This window comes from Canis lupus, chromosome 37 (assembly GCF_048164855.1).
Source record: "Canis lupus baileyi chromosome 37, mCanLup2.hap1, whole genome shotgun sequence".
Classification (NCBI taxonomy): Eukaryota; Metazoa; Chordata; class Mammalia; order Carnivora; family Canidae; genus Canis; species Canis lupus.
The window spans coordinates 22,192,142-22,209,046 of record NC_132874.1 but is presented as its reverse complement, the minus strand read 5'-3'; the positions used below and the strand labels follow the sequence as shown (position 1 = coordinate 22,209,046).

The following is a 16,905-nucleotide window of genomic DNA, read 5'->3' as shown; positions in this document are numbered from 1 at the left end:
GACACTCAACCCACCGAGCCACCGAGGCGCCCCGAGACTGACTCTCTCCACGGCAAGCGTGCTCCATCCTTGAGACCCAGGGCCCCCCTGCATGCAGAATATGCCACACGGGCCCCGGGCTCTCCGATTGCGCCCCACCATCACCCCTTCACATTGCTTTTCTCTCACTGGTCTTTGATGAACCCATAGATGTGTCACTCTTCTTTTGGCAAAGCTCACCTGTGGAAGGATGGGAAGTGGACTAAGTGCGATGTGACCACTAGATTTACAGGCGGAGATTTGATTTTGACACGAGTGAGGGAACTTCCAAGCGGAAGGTCAGGCTCTGAAGTTTCTTCCTTTGCTCTATTTCCTGCTGCTTCTGCCTCCGTTTGTAACGCCCTGGAGAGAAGCCAGATACATCCCCTGAAGATTATAAATGACCTTCCTTTTCTGGGGTTTGGAGAGTCCTCAGGGCAGGTGATAACTGCACTGATTCGCAGAACTGGGAGGAGCCTCGTCCTAAAGTGTTCGAGCTTCAGTGAAGGACAAAGGTGGCTGGTAACCGATTGTGCCCATGAACTTAAAAAAGCAAAGTAGCAGCTGCCACAGTGATTAAGACACAAGTCCGGGGGAAGAAGGCTTGATGGCAGATTTGTCCATTTGGATTGCGGGTAGTCCCTGGCGCCTGAAGGCACAGTGTTATGAATTGACCCCATCATCCAGGTCATACTAACGGTTATGTAAAAATAATCAAGGAAAACATAAGGAACGAACTACTAGAAGAGATAAATGTCATAGACAGGCAATTCACAGGATGAAATACAAATTATCAATAGGCGGGAGAGATGTTCAAACACTCTGGTAATCAAGGAAGTAAAAGGTAAATCAAGGCGATATTTTTTAGGCCATCATACTGGTCACATTTTGAAAGATCAATAATGATGGACACGCGGGGGAAATTAGTGCCCTCGCGATCATGCCTATTGATGCAGGCTTTTTCGAAGACGATTTGAAAGTCTTTGTAAAAATTTAAAATGTACGTTACTGGCTTAATAAATGAGGTGAGCTTGGCAAAGAGGAAGTAGAAAATAGTTTTCTTTTTTCTCACAGCATTCCCCTTTGGCCCATTCTGTGGTTCTTGGCTCATCACCTTTGAGTGAAATCATGAGCAGATCTCATAGCTCTCCTGGTCTTACTCAGATAACAAAAAGCCCACCCTAATGTCCAAATCCCAAACGCTTATCCAGAGTAAAACCTCTGTGCTCCCCACTGCTCCGGCCTGACGGAGACTCGGGCCGGGAGGATGCCTGGTGGCGCGGGAGGTTTCCTTGGAGGATCCCTCCATCCCCGCTCATGGGCTGCTGTTGGCTTGACAAGCGTGAGGGTAGGAAGAACTGAAACGATTTCCTTGACAGTGAAATATCAGGTTGTCACCTGTCATCCGTGCCTGCCTCTAGGGGTGGCAGCTTTCCAAAGCCGGCCTCTTCTTTCCTGGGGAATTGGTGGGTTCCCCTGCTGCAGGTGTCTCAGTCACTCACCCCCTGCTGATATGTCTCCTCCTCCACCCCCACCCCTGCCCCAGCTTCTGTCGGCTGCGCCCCCGATGTATTTCAGTGAAGATTGCTTCACCGGTGGACGGAAGCCCTCTTGACATCCTACTCAAGATGACTCAAGGCTAACCCCTTTCCAGGGGATCAGCACAGAGCTTGTAGAAAACCTGGCCCCCTGTCCTTCATACCTTCACCCACTTGGCAAAAGCATAACTGGCTCTCAGCACTGACCTTTGCCTCTGTGGCCACAGGCAGCTGTGGTCCTAGCCACTTATCTTGTGCTTCCTGAGCTGTGTCCCCAAAAATGATATGTTGAAGTCTTAACCTCCCAGTATCCCAGGATGTGGATTTCTTTGGAAATAGGGTCTTGAGAGACATGCGGATGTGATTAAGGTAAGGTCAGACTGGAGCGCGGTGCGTTCCTAATCTGACATGACTGGTCCTTGTAAGAGGGGGAAGGTGGCCACATGCCAGCAGAGGGAACGATTGCACTGATGCGGCTCTAAGTCAGGATAACACCAGGGATTGCTGGCAGGTACTAAAACCTAGGAAGAGGCAATGAGGAATTCTCTCCTGGAGGTTTCAAAGGGAACATGGGCCTGATGACACCTTGGCTTTGGAGTTCCAGCCTCTAGATGGGAGAGAATACATTTGTTGTTGTTGTTGTTGTTATAAGCCACCCAGATTGTGACACTGGTATGGCAGTCCTAGGAAAGGAATACATCGGGTGTTAGGGAACACAGCCCAGCTCCCCCGGGTAGTTCTCTTATTTATTTGTTTGTTCGTTTATCATTTTTTAAAAATTTAAATTCAAGTTAGGGGCAGCCTGGGTGGCTCAGTGGTTTAGCGCCGCCTTCGGCCCACGGCGTGATCCTGGAGACCCTGGATGAGTCCCACATCAGGCTCCCTGCATGGAGCCTGCTTCTCCCTCTGCCTGTGTCTCTGCCTCTCTCTCTCTCTCTCTCTCTCTCTCTCTCAATCTCTGTGTCTCTGATGAATAAATAAAATCTTTAAAAAAATAGCAAATTCAAATTAGTTGACATACAGTGTTGTATGAGTTTCAGGAGCAGAATTTAGTGATTCGTCACTTACATATAACACCCAGTGCTCATCCCAACAAGTGTCCTCCTTAATGCCCATCACCCAGTTACCCCATCCCCCCCACTCTCCTCCCATCCAACAACCCTCAGTTTGTTCTCTTAAGTATAGAATCTATTATGCTTTACCTCCCTGTTTTTTTTTTAAAGATTTTATTTATTTATTTTATAGAGACTGAGAGTGAACAAGTGAGCAGGGGGTAGAAGGGGAGGGACAAGGACAAGTAGACTCTGCACTGAGCGGGGAGCCCATCACAAGGCTGGATTCCAGGACCCTGAGATCATGACCTGAGCTGAAATCAAGTCGGGCACTCAACTGACTGAGCCACCCAGGCGCCCCTCCCACTCTGTTTTTATCTTATGTTTCCTTCCCTTCCCCTGTGTTCATCTGTTTTGTTTCTTAAATTCCACATATAAGTGAAATCATGTGCTGTCTGTCTTTCTCCGACCGACTTATTTTGCTTAGCATAATGCCCTCTAGCCATCCACGTTGTTGCAAATGGCAAGACTTCATTCTTTTTCCATATATATACATATATATATACACACACACCACAGCTTCTTTATCCGTGTTGATAGTGCTGCTGTAAACATTAGGGTGCATGTGCTCCTTCAAATCAGCATTTTTGTATCCTTTGGGCAAGTTACAATTGCTGGGTCTTAGGGTAGCTCTATTTTTAACCTCTTGAGGAACTGTTGTACTGTTTTCCACAGTGGCTGCACCAGTTTGCGTCCCCAACAACAGTGTAAGAGGGTTCCCCTTTCCAAACATCCCCACCAGTATCTGGTGTTTCCTGAGTTGTTAATTTAAGCCATTCTGACTGGTGTGAGATGGTATCTCAATGTGGTTTTGATTTGTATTTCCCTGGTGACAAGTGATGTGGAGCATTTTTCCCATGTCTGTTGGCCATGTGTAGGTCTTCTTTGGAGAAATAACTGTTTGTGTCTTCTGCCCATTTCTCGGCTGGATTTTTTGGGTTTTTTTGGGGGTATTGGTTTTGATACATTCATTGTAGATTCTGATTACTAGCCTTGATCTGCTATGTCATTTGCAAATATCTCCTCCCATTCTGTAGCTGCCTTTTAGTTTTATTGATTGTTTCCTTCACTGTGTAAAAGCTCTTCATCTTGATGAAGTCCCAGTAGTTTATTTTTGCCTTTGTTTTTCTTGCCTTTGGAGACATGTCTAAAGAAGTTGCTGTGGCCAAGGTCAAAGAGGTTACTGCCTGTGTTCTCCTCTAGGATTTTGCTGGATTCCTATCTCACATTTAGGTCTTTTATCCATTTTGAATTTATTTTTGTGTCTGGTTTAAGAAAGTGGTCCAGTTTGGTCTTTTATCCATTTTGAATTTATTTTTGTGTCTGGTGTAAGAAAGTGGTCCAGTTCATTCTTTTGCATGTTGCTGTCCAGCTTCCCAACACCATTTGTTGAAGAGACTTTTTCTATTGGATATTCTTTCCTGCTTTGTTGAAGGTTAGTTGACCATAGAATCGTGGGTCCTGGGTAGTTCTATTAAAGTACCTTCAGTCGCCAGCGGGAGGAGAGATTCTACATTACACAGCATTACAACTCAGTCTAAAGAAATCTCACCATGCCTTAAAGAATGTTTAGCTTTTTCTTAAAGAGATAGGTATGTTGCGTGTAGGTGGGTAACTGCCACCTACTGGATTTTTCTCAGACTGTATGGCCTTAGGACAAAACTGAAACAACAGAATAGCTCACATTTTGACGTCCCATTATCTACGCATGACTTTCAACTTAGCAATTCCACTTCTAGTTAGTGTCCTCTAGAAATTCTCACACCTGTGCCTCAGATGCAGAAAGGAGTGTGTGTACTGAACCATTGTTTATAACGGTGACAAACTGTAAAGAGCCTCTTGTCATTCAACAGCAGAATGACTAAATAAACAGATACACCCATATTGCGAAATACTATAAAAAAGGAAGGTGACGTTCAAATATTTACAAAACGCACTTTAGAATATTAATAAATAAGCAAAATAAGAAACAAAATTCTAAACAAAATAAGAAACACTGATTCAATTTATACCCCAAAAGCCCCCAAACCTATACACCTGTACATACAAACATGTATGTACCTGCAGAGGGAAGAGTTCTGGAAGGAGACACATCGCATTCAGGCCGGCATCTACCTCTGGAGAAAGAGGAATGAAGACTTTCCCTTTGACTGTGTGCACTACTTTTCCATTGTCTGGTTTTATTTATTCCAATGGAAATCTTCTCATGTATCTTTGTAATTAAAATGCAGTTTTACCATTGAAAATGCATCCAGTGTTCATGTGAGGTTGGAGAAGCGGGTTGATTTACCATCAACCGGTGGTATTCCGATGATATGTTGATTTCAGTCTTGTTGCCTTAGCATCCATTGTAGACACTAATAGGTATCGATGCACCTTCAGCCACTGGTGGTGTTCCTGCCAGGGAAAAGCGCTGCTCAAGATCACTGAGGTCCCTTTGTCTCAGAGGTGCTGGGCCGTAGGGATTCTTGGCCGTGGTTGGAAAGCTGTTGAAAGTGCATGATCTAGACGAGGTGAATGGTATTGGGAGGTAGAAATGTTTCCTCAGAGTCCCATGTGTGCGCCTTGGAAGACCTGGGCCTAGAGCAGAATCCGGTCACTGAGGGGTCACTGAGGGGACATTAGCCTCTGCAACCCTGAATTCTTCACTAAGAGGCTGTTTCGTTTCCAGAACGCCATTTTTAGTGATGGCCTTGAAGGTGCATCTGGAAGAGGTGACCCTGTTTCTCACCCGATCATCCATCAGATTACGAATTCAATAATGGATTCCAGGGTCTCACTGCTATATGTCTAAAGCCTTCTATCTGGTAGAAATTTCACCTGACCTTAAAAATAAGTTTTATTTCTCCTCGTGCCCCCCATCTGCACCTGCAGGGAAGCTTGGCCTGCAGTAGACTGTATTTGTTACCCAGGGCCATGAGAAAAAGAAAGAAAAAAAGAGCTGAAGATTTAGAGTTAGAAACCACAGGGTAGGGATCCCTGGGTGGCGCAGCGGTTTGGCGCCTGCCTTTGGCCCAGGGCGCGATCCTGGAGATCCGGGATCGAATCCCACGTCGGGCTCCCGGTGCATGGAGCCTGCTTCTCCCTCTGCCTGTGTCTCTGCCTCTCTCTCTCTCTCTGTGTGACTATCATAAATAATAAATAGAAAAATTAAAAAAAAAAACCTAAAATGTTAAAAAAAAAAAAAAAAAAAAAAAGAAACCACAGGGTGGTTTTTTTTTTTTTTCTTGAATTTTAAATAATAGGACGTTAAATCATGCGAACAACATAAAATGAGAAATGAGGATCCATTATACCATATGCATTTAGATCTACCGTGCTCAGATAACTGCCCCCCAAACATCGCAAGCCTATGGGAGAGGCTGCCTTCCTCCTCCCAGCCCCGGTCCCAGCACAATGGTGTAAGGAGCTATCCTGAGATGGCTTTAGTATCGGTTTTGTGACATTGAATACATTCTCCAAACGAGTTCTTTCAATGACTGGCACCAAACCAAAAAAGTAGAAAATGGGAGGAAGTTTAAAGCTTTGGTATGTTGTTTTTCATGCTTAAGAAGATACCTCTCTTGGTTAATTCATGGCTTCCCTGCCCCTGTCCCCCAGGTACATTTGGGAGGTTGCTTAATTGGATGCAGAGAGAAGCAGGGCAGACAGGAAGAGTGATTTCCACGGAGTAAGGGGACTCAGAGGAGAGACCAGCGGGAGCAACTCTAGAAGCAGTGTGTGTGTACGGTTCACACGCCAGCCGGCCACTGATGGCCACCAAATCCATGACTTCCCATGTGCACATTAAAGAAGACCATTAGAAGGTGCAAAAGCAACAAATAATTTTAAAATCTGAAGTTGTCAGTTACCTATTTTTACTGCCTCTGGTACAAACACACACACACACACACACACACACACACACTGGCTTGTGGACTTGGCTCAGGTACTTGTGTACTTGATCTACGCTGATTTGTAACGTGATTACTAATTCATCCGCCAATTCTTCTGTCCATCCACCCACCCATCTAACATGTATTGCATTCTATACATTAAAATATGAAATACAGGAGCACCTGGGTGGCTCAGTTGGTTAAGCGTTGACCTTTGGCTCAGGTCATGATCCCAGGGTCCCAGGATCGAATCCTACATCTGGCTCAGTAGAGAGCCTGCCTCTCCCTCTCCCTCTGCAGACTCATGCTCTCTCTCTTTCACTTACTCTCTCTCTCTCTAATAAATAAAATCTTAAAAAAAATAAAAATAAGAAATACAAAAACCATCCAAGCAGCCCACAGTCCAAAATTTAGGTAAATTTTAGGTAATTTTAAGTAAAATTTCACTTATGAATTTATACTCAATATAATTATACTTCCAATAATTTCTTTTTTAAAAAAGTTTTATTTAAGTCATCTAATCGCTACACCCAACATGGGGCTCAGACTTACAACCCTGAGATCAAGAGTCACATGCCCTTCTTCTGACTGAGTCACCCAGGAGCCCCTACTTCTAATAATTTTTTGAGGGATCCCTATAGTTTTTGTGCTTTCGTTCAAAACCGGGAACTTGCTTATATTTTCAAAGGAAGCCATCAGTAAGACCTAGTTAAATATTCAAAGTGAATTCTGAGTTTTTATCTCATTTTGGTGCCCAGTACTAAATCCTGGAGAATATGAGAATTTGTGGTATTTTTCAAATGTTCTTCTCTCTTTCTGGTATCCCTGTTTGCTTACAGAAAGGATTTGAGGCAGTTTACAATACCAACATATGTGTATACAAGACAATAAAGAACAATTCATTCAAGATGAAAAAAATATTTTTAGCTGGATGTCATCAAATACTGAATTGGATTAATTAATTCAGTTTAATATTGACTTTGCAATTCTGACAATCAAAGCAAACCATATGCTACCCCTATCATGCCAGTGCCTGTGAGAGCTTCTGGGGGCCCAGCTGTGGGATCCTGAGCTAATACACTGCTTCTAAGAGCAGTACAAGGAAGCTGGCTGCGCCAGGCCTGAGACCCCTGGGCTGCAGCCCCAGATTCCAGCCCTGGTCACTTGGAAGGATTTTCAGGCCTCTAAGGATCAATCTATTAGTCATTACATCATCTAGTGAGATAGCCGAGCTATGGCCCCTTGGGTCACTTTTTGGTTCTTTGTGGCCTGTGCCAATTAGCCTGAGTGGGAGGGACCATCAGTGTTTCAGTCTGAGAAACAAGGGAGGCTGGATGGGTTCTGGTCTAAGTTCTACGCAGGGTCCCCCTGAATCACTGGGGCTCAGCCCTCATCCTGTATTAGGTCAATGACCGTGCTCTTAGTTTCTACTGCTCCCAGATGGATTGCAGAGCCACTCGTAGTGTAGCCTGCACACTGGCTTTTGGTTCTCAAACCGTTACCAGCTGGCAGAGAGAGAAGAAGCTTACACTTCAGTGTAAATCAGCTACGTCACCAAATCCACCATGTAGTTCTACTGACTCCCTTTCTTTCCCTTCCTCCTTCCCTCTCTTCCTTCCGTCTGGTACCAGGACTATTTTGATGGAGGAAGCAGTATATTGAATTACATTCTGGCACAAGCTCCCGGTGCCGTTGAGATGAGCGATTTGGTCAGAGGCCAAATGAGGTCCATGTGAAGCAGTGGATGTGATGTCAATGCAGAGTCTGGCTAATATCTCTGAAGATAAAAGTAATTGTAGAGCAAATTGCCATTAATTTGAGAATCAGGCACAAATTGCTTAAATAGCTTTCAGTATTTATGGTGGCGGCAGCACATTGGTTCGTTTGTTCGTTCACTCATTCATTTGCTGTGCGTCTGTTAGGTGTCCAGGACCAGGCTAGGGCCTAAGTGTTGCTCGGCAATATTTTTGTGGTGAAGGAATCATAGAGCTCAATAGCAATTACGAGGTGGCATAGATATTCTTCCTCAAATCAGGGCCATGTTACTCTTGCTATGCAAAGATGGAAAGGCACACCGAATCGCACTAATGTTTATTCCCTTACCAGGTCAGAATCCTGAATTCTCTGGCTTAGAAAGGATCTTAGCACGACATCAACTTCCAAAAGAGATTAATGCGACCCCAAAGCCAAGTAGCATACCCCTGTGGAGAAGAAAATCCATCAACAATGCAAATCGTGGGTGGAAGAAATGCCATTTATGGAAAAAAAAAATGGAGGAGCCTCCAATGTCAACCATAGTTGTCAGGTAGGTGTCTAATTTTTGTCTGCCACCAACATATTGAGAAATATACAGGGTGACCAGACACCCCCTTTATGCCTTAGCTAAAAAAATGACTTCGTGTCCTTTTTGAGGTATATGGTAAGCATGAAGACAAGTCTTGCTATGTAGAAGAGCACATAAGCCCCATCTTCACACACCCAGGTGTCTGGAGGAGCCCTCAGTGAGAGAAAACCCAGGGAGACAGGGACAGGTGTGAGCAGAGATCTAACAAGGCTGGAATGGGATTCTTGGAGGGACCCACTCATGGAGCTGTGGCACTTTCATGCTGCATGAGTCAGGAAGCACCAGCTCGCCCCAGCACGACCTGGGGCCTAGGACACAATAACATAAATAATAGAAACTTGGCTTTCTGTGTAGTCGACTGATAGAGATGGGAGCCGTTTCATGGTCTTGGAAAGAGGGGTGATGCATCAGATCTGAAACCTCCCTGGCCCGTAGGGGAGCAAGAGTGGAAGCAGAAGAGGAATGGTGGGCCTCAGACCAGGTGGTAACAGTGGGGTCGTGGAATTGCTTGGGTTCTGACACTAAAAGTTATAAGCTTTGGGAGCAGCTGGGTGGCTCAGTTGGTTAAGCATCTGGCTACTGATTTTGACTGGAGTCATGATCTCGGGGTTCTGAGATCAAGCCCCGTTTTGGGCTGTGCACTGAACTGGCTGTGGAACCTGCTTAGGATTCTCTCTCTCTCTCTCTTTCTCTCTGTCCCTCCCCCTTCATGTGCACATGCTCCCTCTTAAACAAACAAAACCCCCAACAAGTTACAAACTTCAGTTCCTTGGCAAATTATCTCTGTTGGTCTGCTTCTTTCCCTAATTATGCCAGACAAATGATGTTTCCATATTTGTTTCTTTAGTATCCCTGCATGTGTTGCTGTACCTTATCTAATAAAGAATTTCTACTTAGCACTTATGAGGTAACAGACACAGGGAGGGATTTCCAGCTCATGACTTTGCCTGTACTGGAAGCTCCCCCTGGGGTCATTGTTCTATGGAAATAATTTCCTTGTTTACTTGCCCCCCCCCACCCCCTGTATCCTCAGTGGCATACCCTGGCAATTTGGCTTAAAATCCATATTCAAAGAAGCCAAAGATACGTTATAAAATAATTCTCACTGTGGTATTTTCTTCTTGGACAATGCAAGGCATGACATTTGTATCCAGATTAAGGGTATAAATTATTTTAAGTAATGATTCCTGATGACTTGAGTTAAGATTATTTGACCACACTTTGGAGGGCTATAAAAAAAACAAAAGAAGAAAAAGCAATTTCACAATCATGGAAAGTGTATACACCTCAGTTTCAGGCCATAAATGTCTTGACATGAACTAACATATTTTAATTTACAACCTACTTTGTTTGGCTTCTGAAAAGATAGCCAGAGATTGTTAAAACATAAAACATGACATATTTATTCACATTTTCTTCCACAAACATTCATTTGGTATCCTTTAGAGCTAAGACTGGTAAAAGTAGGCGTCCTTTACTTGTTCTTACCGTCAGGGGAAAATAATTCAGTATTTTGTTGGCTATTGGCTTTTGCAGGTTACTTCTATCAGTTTGAAGAAGTCCATAACCATTGCTGGTTTGCTTAGTTTTCATCATAATGGACACTGAGTTTTGCCAAATGATTCCTCTATATCCATCAAGTTGATCAAATTAATTTTTTCCACTAATATGGTGAATTGTGTTGTTTTTAAAAATATTTTTAAAATATTGTTGTTTTAAAAATATTTTTATCAGTATCAATTCTACCTACATTTAGGTAGAATGTACCTAACACAAACTTTTCTATTTTTCCCGTGTTTTTTAGAGTGCAGTTCAGTGGCATTAAGTACACGCACGTTGTTGTGTAAACCATCACCACCATCCATCTCCAGAATTTTCCATCTTCCCAGACTGAAACTCTGTCTCCATTGAACACTAACCCCCTGTTCCCTCTTCCTCTGGCCCCTGGCAAACACTATTTTACTTTCTGTCTCTACGGCTTTGCCTAATCTAGACACCTAAAATGAGTAAAACCATACGGTACTTGTCCTTTCGTGTCTGGCTTATTTCACTGAGCGTGTTTTCAAGGTTCACCCACATCGTAGCCTGTGACAAAAGTTCCTTCCTTCTAAAGGCTGCATGAAAAAATTAAAAAAAAAAAACAAAAAACAGATAATTAAAAAAAAAAAAAAAAAAAGGGATCCCTGGGTGGCGCAGCGGTTTGGTGCCTGCCTTTGGCCCAGGGCGCGATCCTGGAGACCCAGGATCGAGTCCCACGTCAGGCTCCCGGTGCATGGAGCCTGCTTCTCCCTCTGCCTGTGTCTCTGCCTCTCTCTCTCTCTGTGACTATCATAAATAAATAAAAATTAAAAAAAAGACAGATAATTAAAAAAAAATAAAGGCTGCATGCTGTTCCACTGTCTGTCTATAACACATTTTGTTTCACCCAAACAAAAAACTCCATTTACTGAAAAGATCATCCTTTCCCTATTGAATGGTCTTGGTACCCTCGTCAAATCATTTCACCATTGGCAACAACAACGTTTGATCGTGTACGCCAACTTTTATTCTGAATTCTCTATTCCATTGTTTATAGGTCTGCCCTTATGCCATACGGCACATCGTGTAGATATATATACATATAAATATTATTATTATATATCATATGGTATTGCTATTTATTGGAGGCCTAATATTTGGCATGTAAATGCTTATAACTGTTCTATCTTCTTGCTGTATTGACCCTTTTACCATTATGTCTTTATCTCTTATAGGACCTTTTTAGTCTCCTTTGTCTGATATTAGCATAGGCATCCTTGTTCTTTTTTGCTATTTGCAAGGATTATTTTTTTCATCCTTTCATTTCTAACCCACATATGTCCCTAAATCTAAAGTGAGACTCTTGTGGGCATTATATAATTGAATTCTGACTGGTTTTATCATCCGTTCTTTCAGTCTATGGTTTTTGGAGTTTAATCCATTTACATTTGAAGTAATTACTAGTAGGGAAGTACTTATTTGGCCATGTTGTTTTATGTTTTACATATTTTTTTTGTCCCTCATTTCCTGCATTACTGCTTCACTTTGTGCTTATTTGATTTCTTGTACCGACACATTTTGGTTCTCTTTTCATTTCTTTTTGTGTATCTTCTAGGGGTTTTGTGTGTGTGTGTGTGTCTGTGTGTGTGTGTTGTGTGTGTGTGGTTACCATGGGGATTACATATAACATCCTATAGTTATAAAAATCTAGATTACAGATTATATCACAGATTATTAACTATATATGTTATTTTCAAAAAATATTTTATCTATTTATTTGAGAGAAAGAGAGAGGGAGTGTGCAGGAGCAGGCAGGAGAAGAAGCAGACTCCCCATTGAGCAGGGAGCCCAACATGGGGCTCGATCCCAGGACCCAGGATCATGCCTGAGCCAAAGGCAGACACTTAACTGACTGAGCCACTCAGGCACCCCTATATATTTTTTATATCTGTATCTATAATCTATAACAAGTATCTTAAATTATTACCAACTTAATTGTAATGGCTGCTCCGACCCTCCATTTAGTTACTGATGTCACAAATTACTTTTATATATTACACACCCATTAACATAGATTTATAATTACATCTCAGGTATTTGTCTTCTAAATCCTAGATAAAATAAAAAGTGGAGTTGCAAACCAAAATTACAAAAATACTGCTTTTATATATGTGTATGTATTTACCTTCACCGGAGAACTTTATACTTTCAAGTGGCTTTGGGTTACTAGTATCCTTTCATTTCAACTTGGACACCATTTAGTATTTCTTTTGGGGAGCAGATACTGGTAATGAACATCCCCAGTTTTTGTATAGGAATGTCTTAAATTTTGCCCTCATCTTTGACAGGTAGTTTTGCCAGATGTAGAGCTATCATTTGATAATTGTTGGTTTGGTTTGGTTTTCCAGTATTTTAATATATCATCCTAACTGCCTTCTGGACTGCAAGGTTTTTGGTGAGAAATCTGCTAATCATTGTACTGGAGATGACTTTATGTGATGAATTGCTTTTCTCTTGCTGCTTTCAAGATTCACTTTTTGTCTTTGCCAGATCTGTTTATGTGTCTCACTGTAGGTCTCTTTGTGTTTATCCTACTGATGGTTCATTGAACTTCTTGGATTTGTATATCCACATCTTTCCTCAAATTTAGCCATTCTTTTTTTTTTTTTTTTCTCCAAATAATCACCCTGTCCCTTTCTCTCCTCCTCCCACCTCACTACCCTTTCTCTGCCGAGAACTCCCCTTGTGATTACATTGGTCGGCTTGATGGAGTCTGTCCCGTAAGTCTTTTAGGCTCTATTCACTTTTCTTCATTTTTCCTTCTTTTTGCTCTTCAAACTTGATCATTTCAAATGACCTCTTTTTAAGTTTGCTGATTTTTCTTCCACTTGTTTGAAGCTGCTATTGAATGCTCTAGCAAATTTCTCCATTTAGTTATTGTCATTTTCAGCTCCAAAATTTGTTTAGTTTAAGAAAAATAAAAATTGCATCTCTTTGTTGACACTCTTATTTTCTTCACATACTGTTTCCCTGATGTTCTTTAGCTCTTTGTTCATGTTTATCTTTAGCTCTTTTGAGGTATTTGACATTTGTTTTAAAGTTCTTGTCTAGTAGATCTGATGCCTTTTTAAAAAAATTGTTTCTGAACATTTTCCTCCTTTGAATGGGCCATGTTTTTGTTCCCTTGCATACCTTATGACCCTTTGTTGAAAATTGGACATTTTTGCAAAAACAAGCCCCTCTTAAGATAATGAGTGGGCCTGTGACTCTTCAGATCAGCCTGGGCCCTCTCATGTCTTTCTGGTCATGCTTTCTGTCTAGGTCTGTGTGTTTGTTTGTTTGTTTTTCTTTTTTAATTTTCCCTCGGCTGCTCTTAAATGTCTTAATTTCCTGAAGAGTCTCTGGCTTCTTCTCAGTGCCTTAAGTGTTCTATTGGATTCCTGTGTTTGTTTGTTTGTTTTTTGAAATGTTTTATATTTATTTATTTGAGAGTGTGAGAAAGACAGTGCATAAGGGGGGATTGGGTCAGAGGGAGCAGCAGACTTCCTTCTGAGTGGGAAGCCTGATGTGGGGTTTGATCCTGGGATTCTGGTATCATAACCTGAGCTAAGTCAGCCTCTTAACAGGCTGAGCCTCCCAGGTGCCCCTGGATTCCTGTTTGATGATCTCCTTCCCTGCATCCATAGGTCTGCAGTCAGCTTATACTTTTCATGTGTTTCATTGTGTGCCACTGCCTCTCATGGTTTCTTGTCTCACATCCAAATTATGTCAACATTTCCCTTCTGAGCTGTGAGTCAGGCGGGACAGCAAACAGTTCCTCAGGCAGCCCAGACAGGCCAGAAGGCTGCAAGCAAGTTCCACTCTGCTCCTTCTATCCCATGGGAGGGAGCCAGGAATTAGGCAAATTTCTTCCAACCACACCATGTAGGGTAGTGAGTGGTACAAGGACAAGTAAGAACATCACATGATTTCCTCTAATTTTCAATGTGATTTTTCTTTGTTGGACATTCACTTGTTTGCCATAGCTCTTTAGTTTCTGTAGTTGTTTATTTGATGTTTCTGTGGAGAAATGAGGCCCTAGGACTTCCTAGTTCACCATCTTGTGGATTTCATGGTATATTCATCTTTGCCCAGTGTTTTCTTGTTTTTCACATTAATTTTTGTAGATTTATCTTCCAAGTTTATTGACTCCTTCCTTTGTCGCCGAGTCTGCTATTGAGACCCTGCAGAGAATTATTTTTAATTTCAGATTTTCTGTTCTACATTTTGTATTTGGTACTTCTTTTGTAGTTTGTGTTTCTGTGAAGAACCATATCATTTTAATCATTTCAAGTGTGCTTTACCTTGTGGAACACTCATAAAAATACACTTTTAAAGTCCTCATATGACAATCCCATCCAGATCATCTCAGGATTGGCATGTTTTTTTTTTTTTTTTTTCTTGGCATGTGTTTTTATTTCACCCCAGTGTTCACATTTTCGTGGGTTTTGCATGTCATTTCAGATTGTACCACGGACAATGTGAACATTGGGTTGCATGGATCCAGGGTCCTGCTGACATTATCTGGAGAATATTGTTTTTGTGTGCCCTGTTACAGTTGTCTGGAGAATGTTGCTGTTTCTGTTTTTATCAAGTAATCAACCTGCTAAAGGTTCAAACTACATACACCATCTGGAGCTTGTTTGGGTGGTGGTTAAAATATCAGTTCAGGGCAGCCCGGGTGGCTCAGCAGTTTGGTGCCGCCTTCGGCCCAGGGCGTGATCCTGGAGATCTGGGATCGAGTCCCACGTCGGGCTCCCTGCATGGAGCCTGCTTCTCCCTCTGCCTGTGTCTCTGCCTCTGTGTGTGTGTGTGTCTCATGAGTAAATAAAATCTTAAAAAAAAAAAAATACCAGTTCAGTTTTCGAAGATTTTACTCTGTTTGTCGGTCTTATGAACCTGAGACCCGCGTGTGTTCATTCAGGGTTAGGGAACATCTCTCTCTCTCTTTCTGCTCTGGGGTTGTCCTTATTCTCTATCCCCCTTTTCCTGGTCAGAAAGATGTTTTTATCTCAAGTTTTATTTGGCCCTCTGCACTGTGGCCACCACAGCCCTGCTTAATAGGGGTCTCCCTTTGAGGTGGAAGTCACACCTTCAGGAGAGCCCAGCAACTGTTTCTGCATTTCCCACAATCTGAGACACTCCTCCCTGTGCAGTTGCTTCTCTGTTTTGATGCCCTACCACAATCGATCTGCTTTCAATTTCGGCGTTTGCAAGCAGTGCCCAGAGCTTTTAGCTGAAATGAATGGGAGGGTAGGCAATGGCTGGCTCAGGGTAACATACAGGAACTGGAACTCTCTGCCAAAACTTGCTGGGAGTTGGACTCTGCCAAAGCTACTTAAATCCCTGTGCCCCTACATCCCTACTTGTACAAAGGTAGTAGCGACAGTACCTACCTCATTTTCAATTTCTGGCATTGCTTTTTGAGGATAAAATGGGATGATGGCCATTGAATGCTAGTAACAAACAGTAAGTGCTCAGTAAACATTCATGGCTACTACTTTTCATATATTTTCTGTAAGACTAAAAATTTGGATTACAGTTACTAGGAGTGAAAAAATGAAGACCTAAAAAGTAATAGGTTCAGTGGGTTGGCTACCTGGACGCTGATGCTTGAAGGAAAAGATTGAAAAGGAAAGAGGGTATCTAGAAGAGCAAAATATTCCTTGCCAGTTTGGTAGCCACTGGAATTACACCCTTGTCTTTGTCAATTAACATATATGGCACTAATCAAAACAGAAAATTGTGAAGACAGTTAAGGCAGCTTGCAGGCATGCCTTTTAGAACATACCACATTAAACAAGAATGACTATGTAGGTGTAGGGGCGCCGGGGTGGCTCAGTCAATTAAGTGTCTGCCTTCAGCTCAGGTCATGATCTCAGGGTCCTGGGATCGAGTCTTGAGTCAGGCTCCTTGTTCAGTGGGGAGCCTGCTTCTTCCTCTCCCTCTGCCCCTGCCTCCTGCTTGTGCTCTCTCTCAAATAAATAAATAAAGTCTATTTTTTTAAAAAAGGAATGAAGACTATGTGATAAATAAGTATATAATAACTGATCCAGAACACTGCTTTTATTTCCAGGGAAATAACCCAATTTTCCCTTCAAGCCCTTTTATTAAATTATGGGGGGAAATGAAACAAAGATTCTTTTATCTTTTTTTTGTGTTTGTTTTCTAATACTACTACTGCTCCATTTGATCCTTTGCTAGATGGTTGAAAGAAAACATGCAACCCACCGAAGACCTTCAGTCAGTAATCCAGAGGCTGTCCGTGTTTGGGCCAATTAAGTCAGTCACCCTCTGTGGACGGCAAAGTGCCATCGTGGTGTTTGAAGACATGATTTCAGCCTGTAATGCTGTGAACGCTTTTCAAAGCAGGGCCCCTGGCACAATGTTTCAGTGTTCCTGGCAACAGCGATTCATGTCGAAAGATGTAAGACTCCCTATGACTGAAATCCTATGTAAAT

The 16,905-nt window shown here is 42.4% G+C and overlaps 1 protein-coding gene across 7 annotated transcripts in view; it reads left to right on the top strand.

Moving 5' to 3' along the window:
- Positions 1-16,905, top strand: part of LOC140626460 (testis expressed protein 56-like) — a 31,551-nt gene that overhangs the window by 873 nt on the left and 13,773 nt on the right. For all 7 annotated transcript variants that reach the window (XR_012025627.1, XR_012025624.1, XR_012025622.1 and 4 more), the window contains exons 2-3: positions 8,650-8,848; positions 16,649-16,871. Coding sequence is in view for 1 of the 7 variants with exons in the window: in XM_072814269.1 (XP_072670370.1) it covers positions 8,650-8,848; positions 16,649-16,871 (422 nt within the window). In the remaining 6 variants the exon portion in view is untranslated. The remainder of the gene's footprint in view (positions 1-8,649; positions 8,849-16,648; positions 16,872-16,905) is intronic.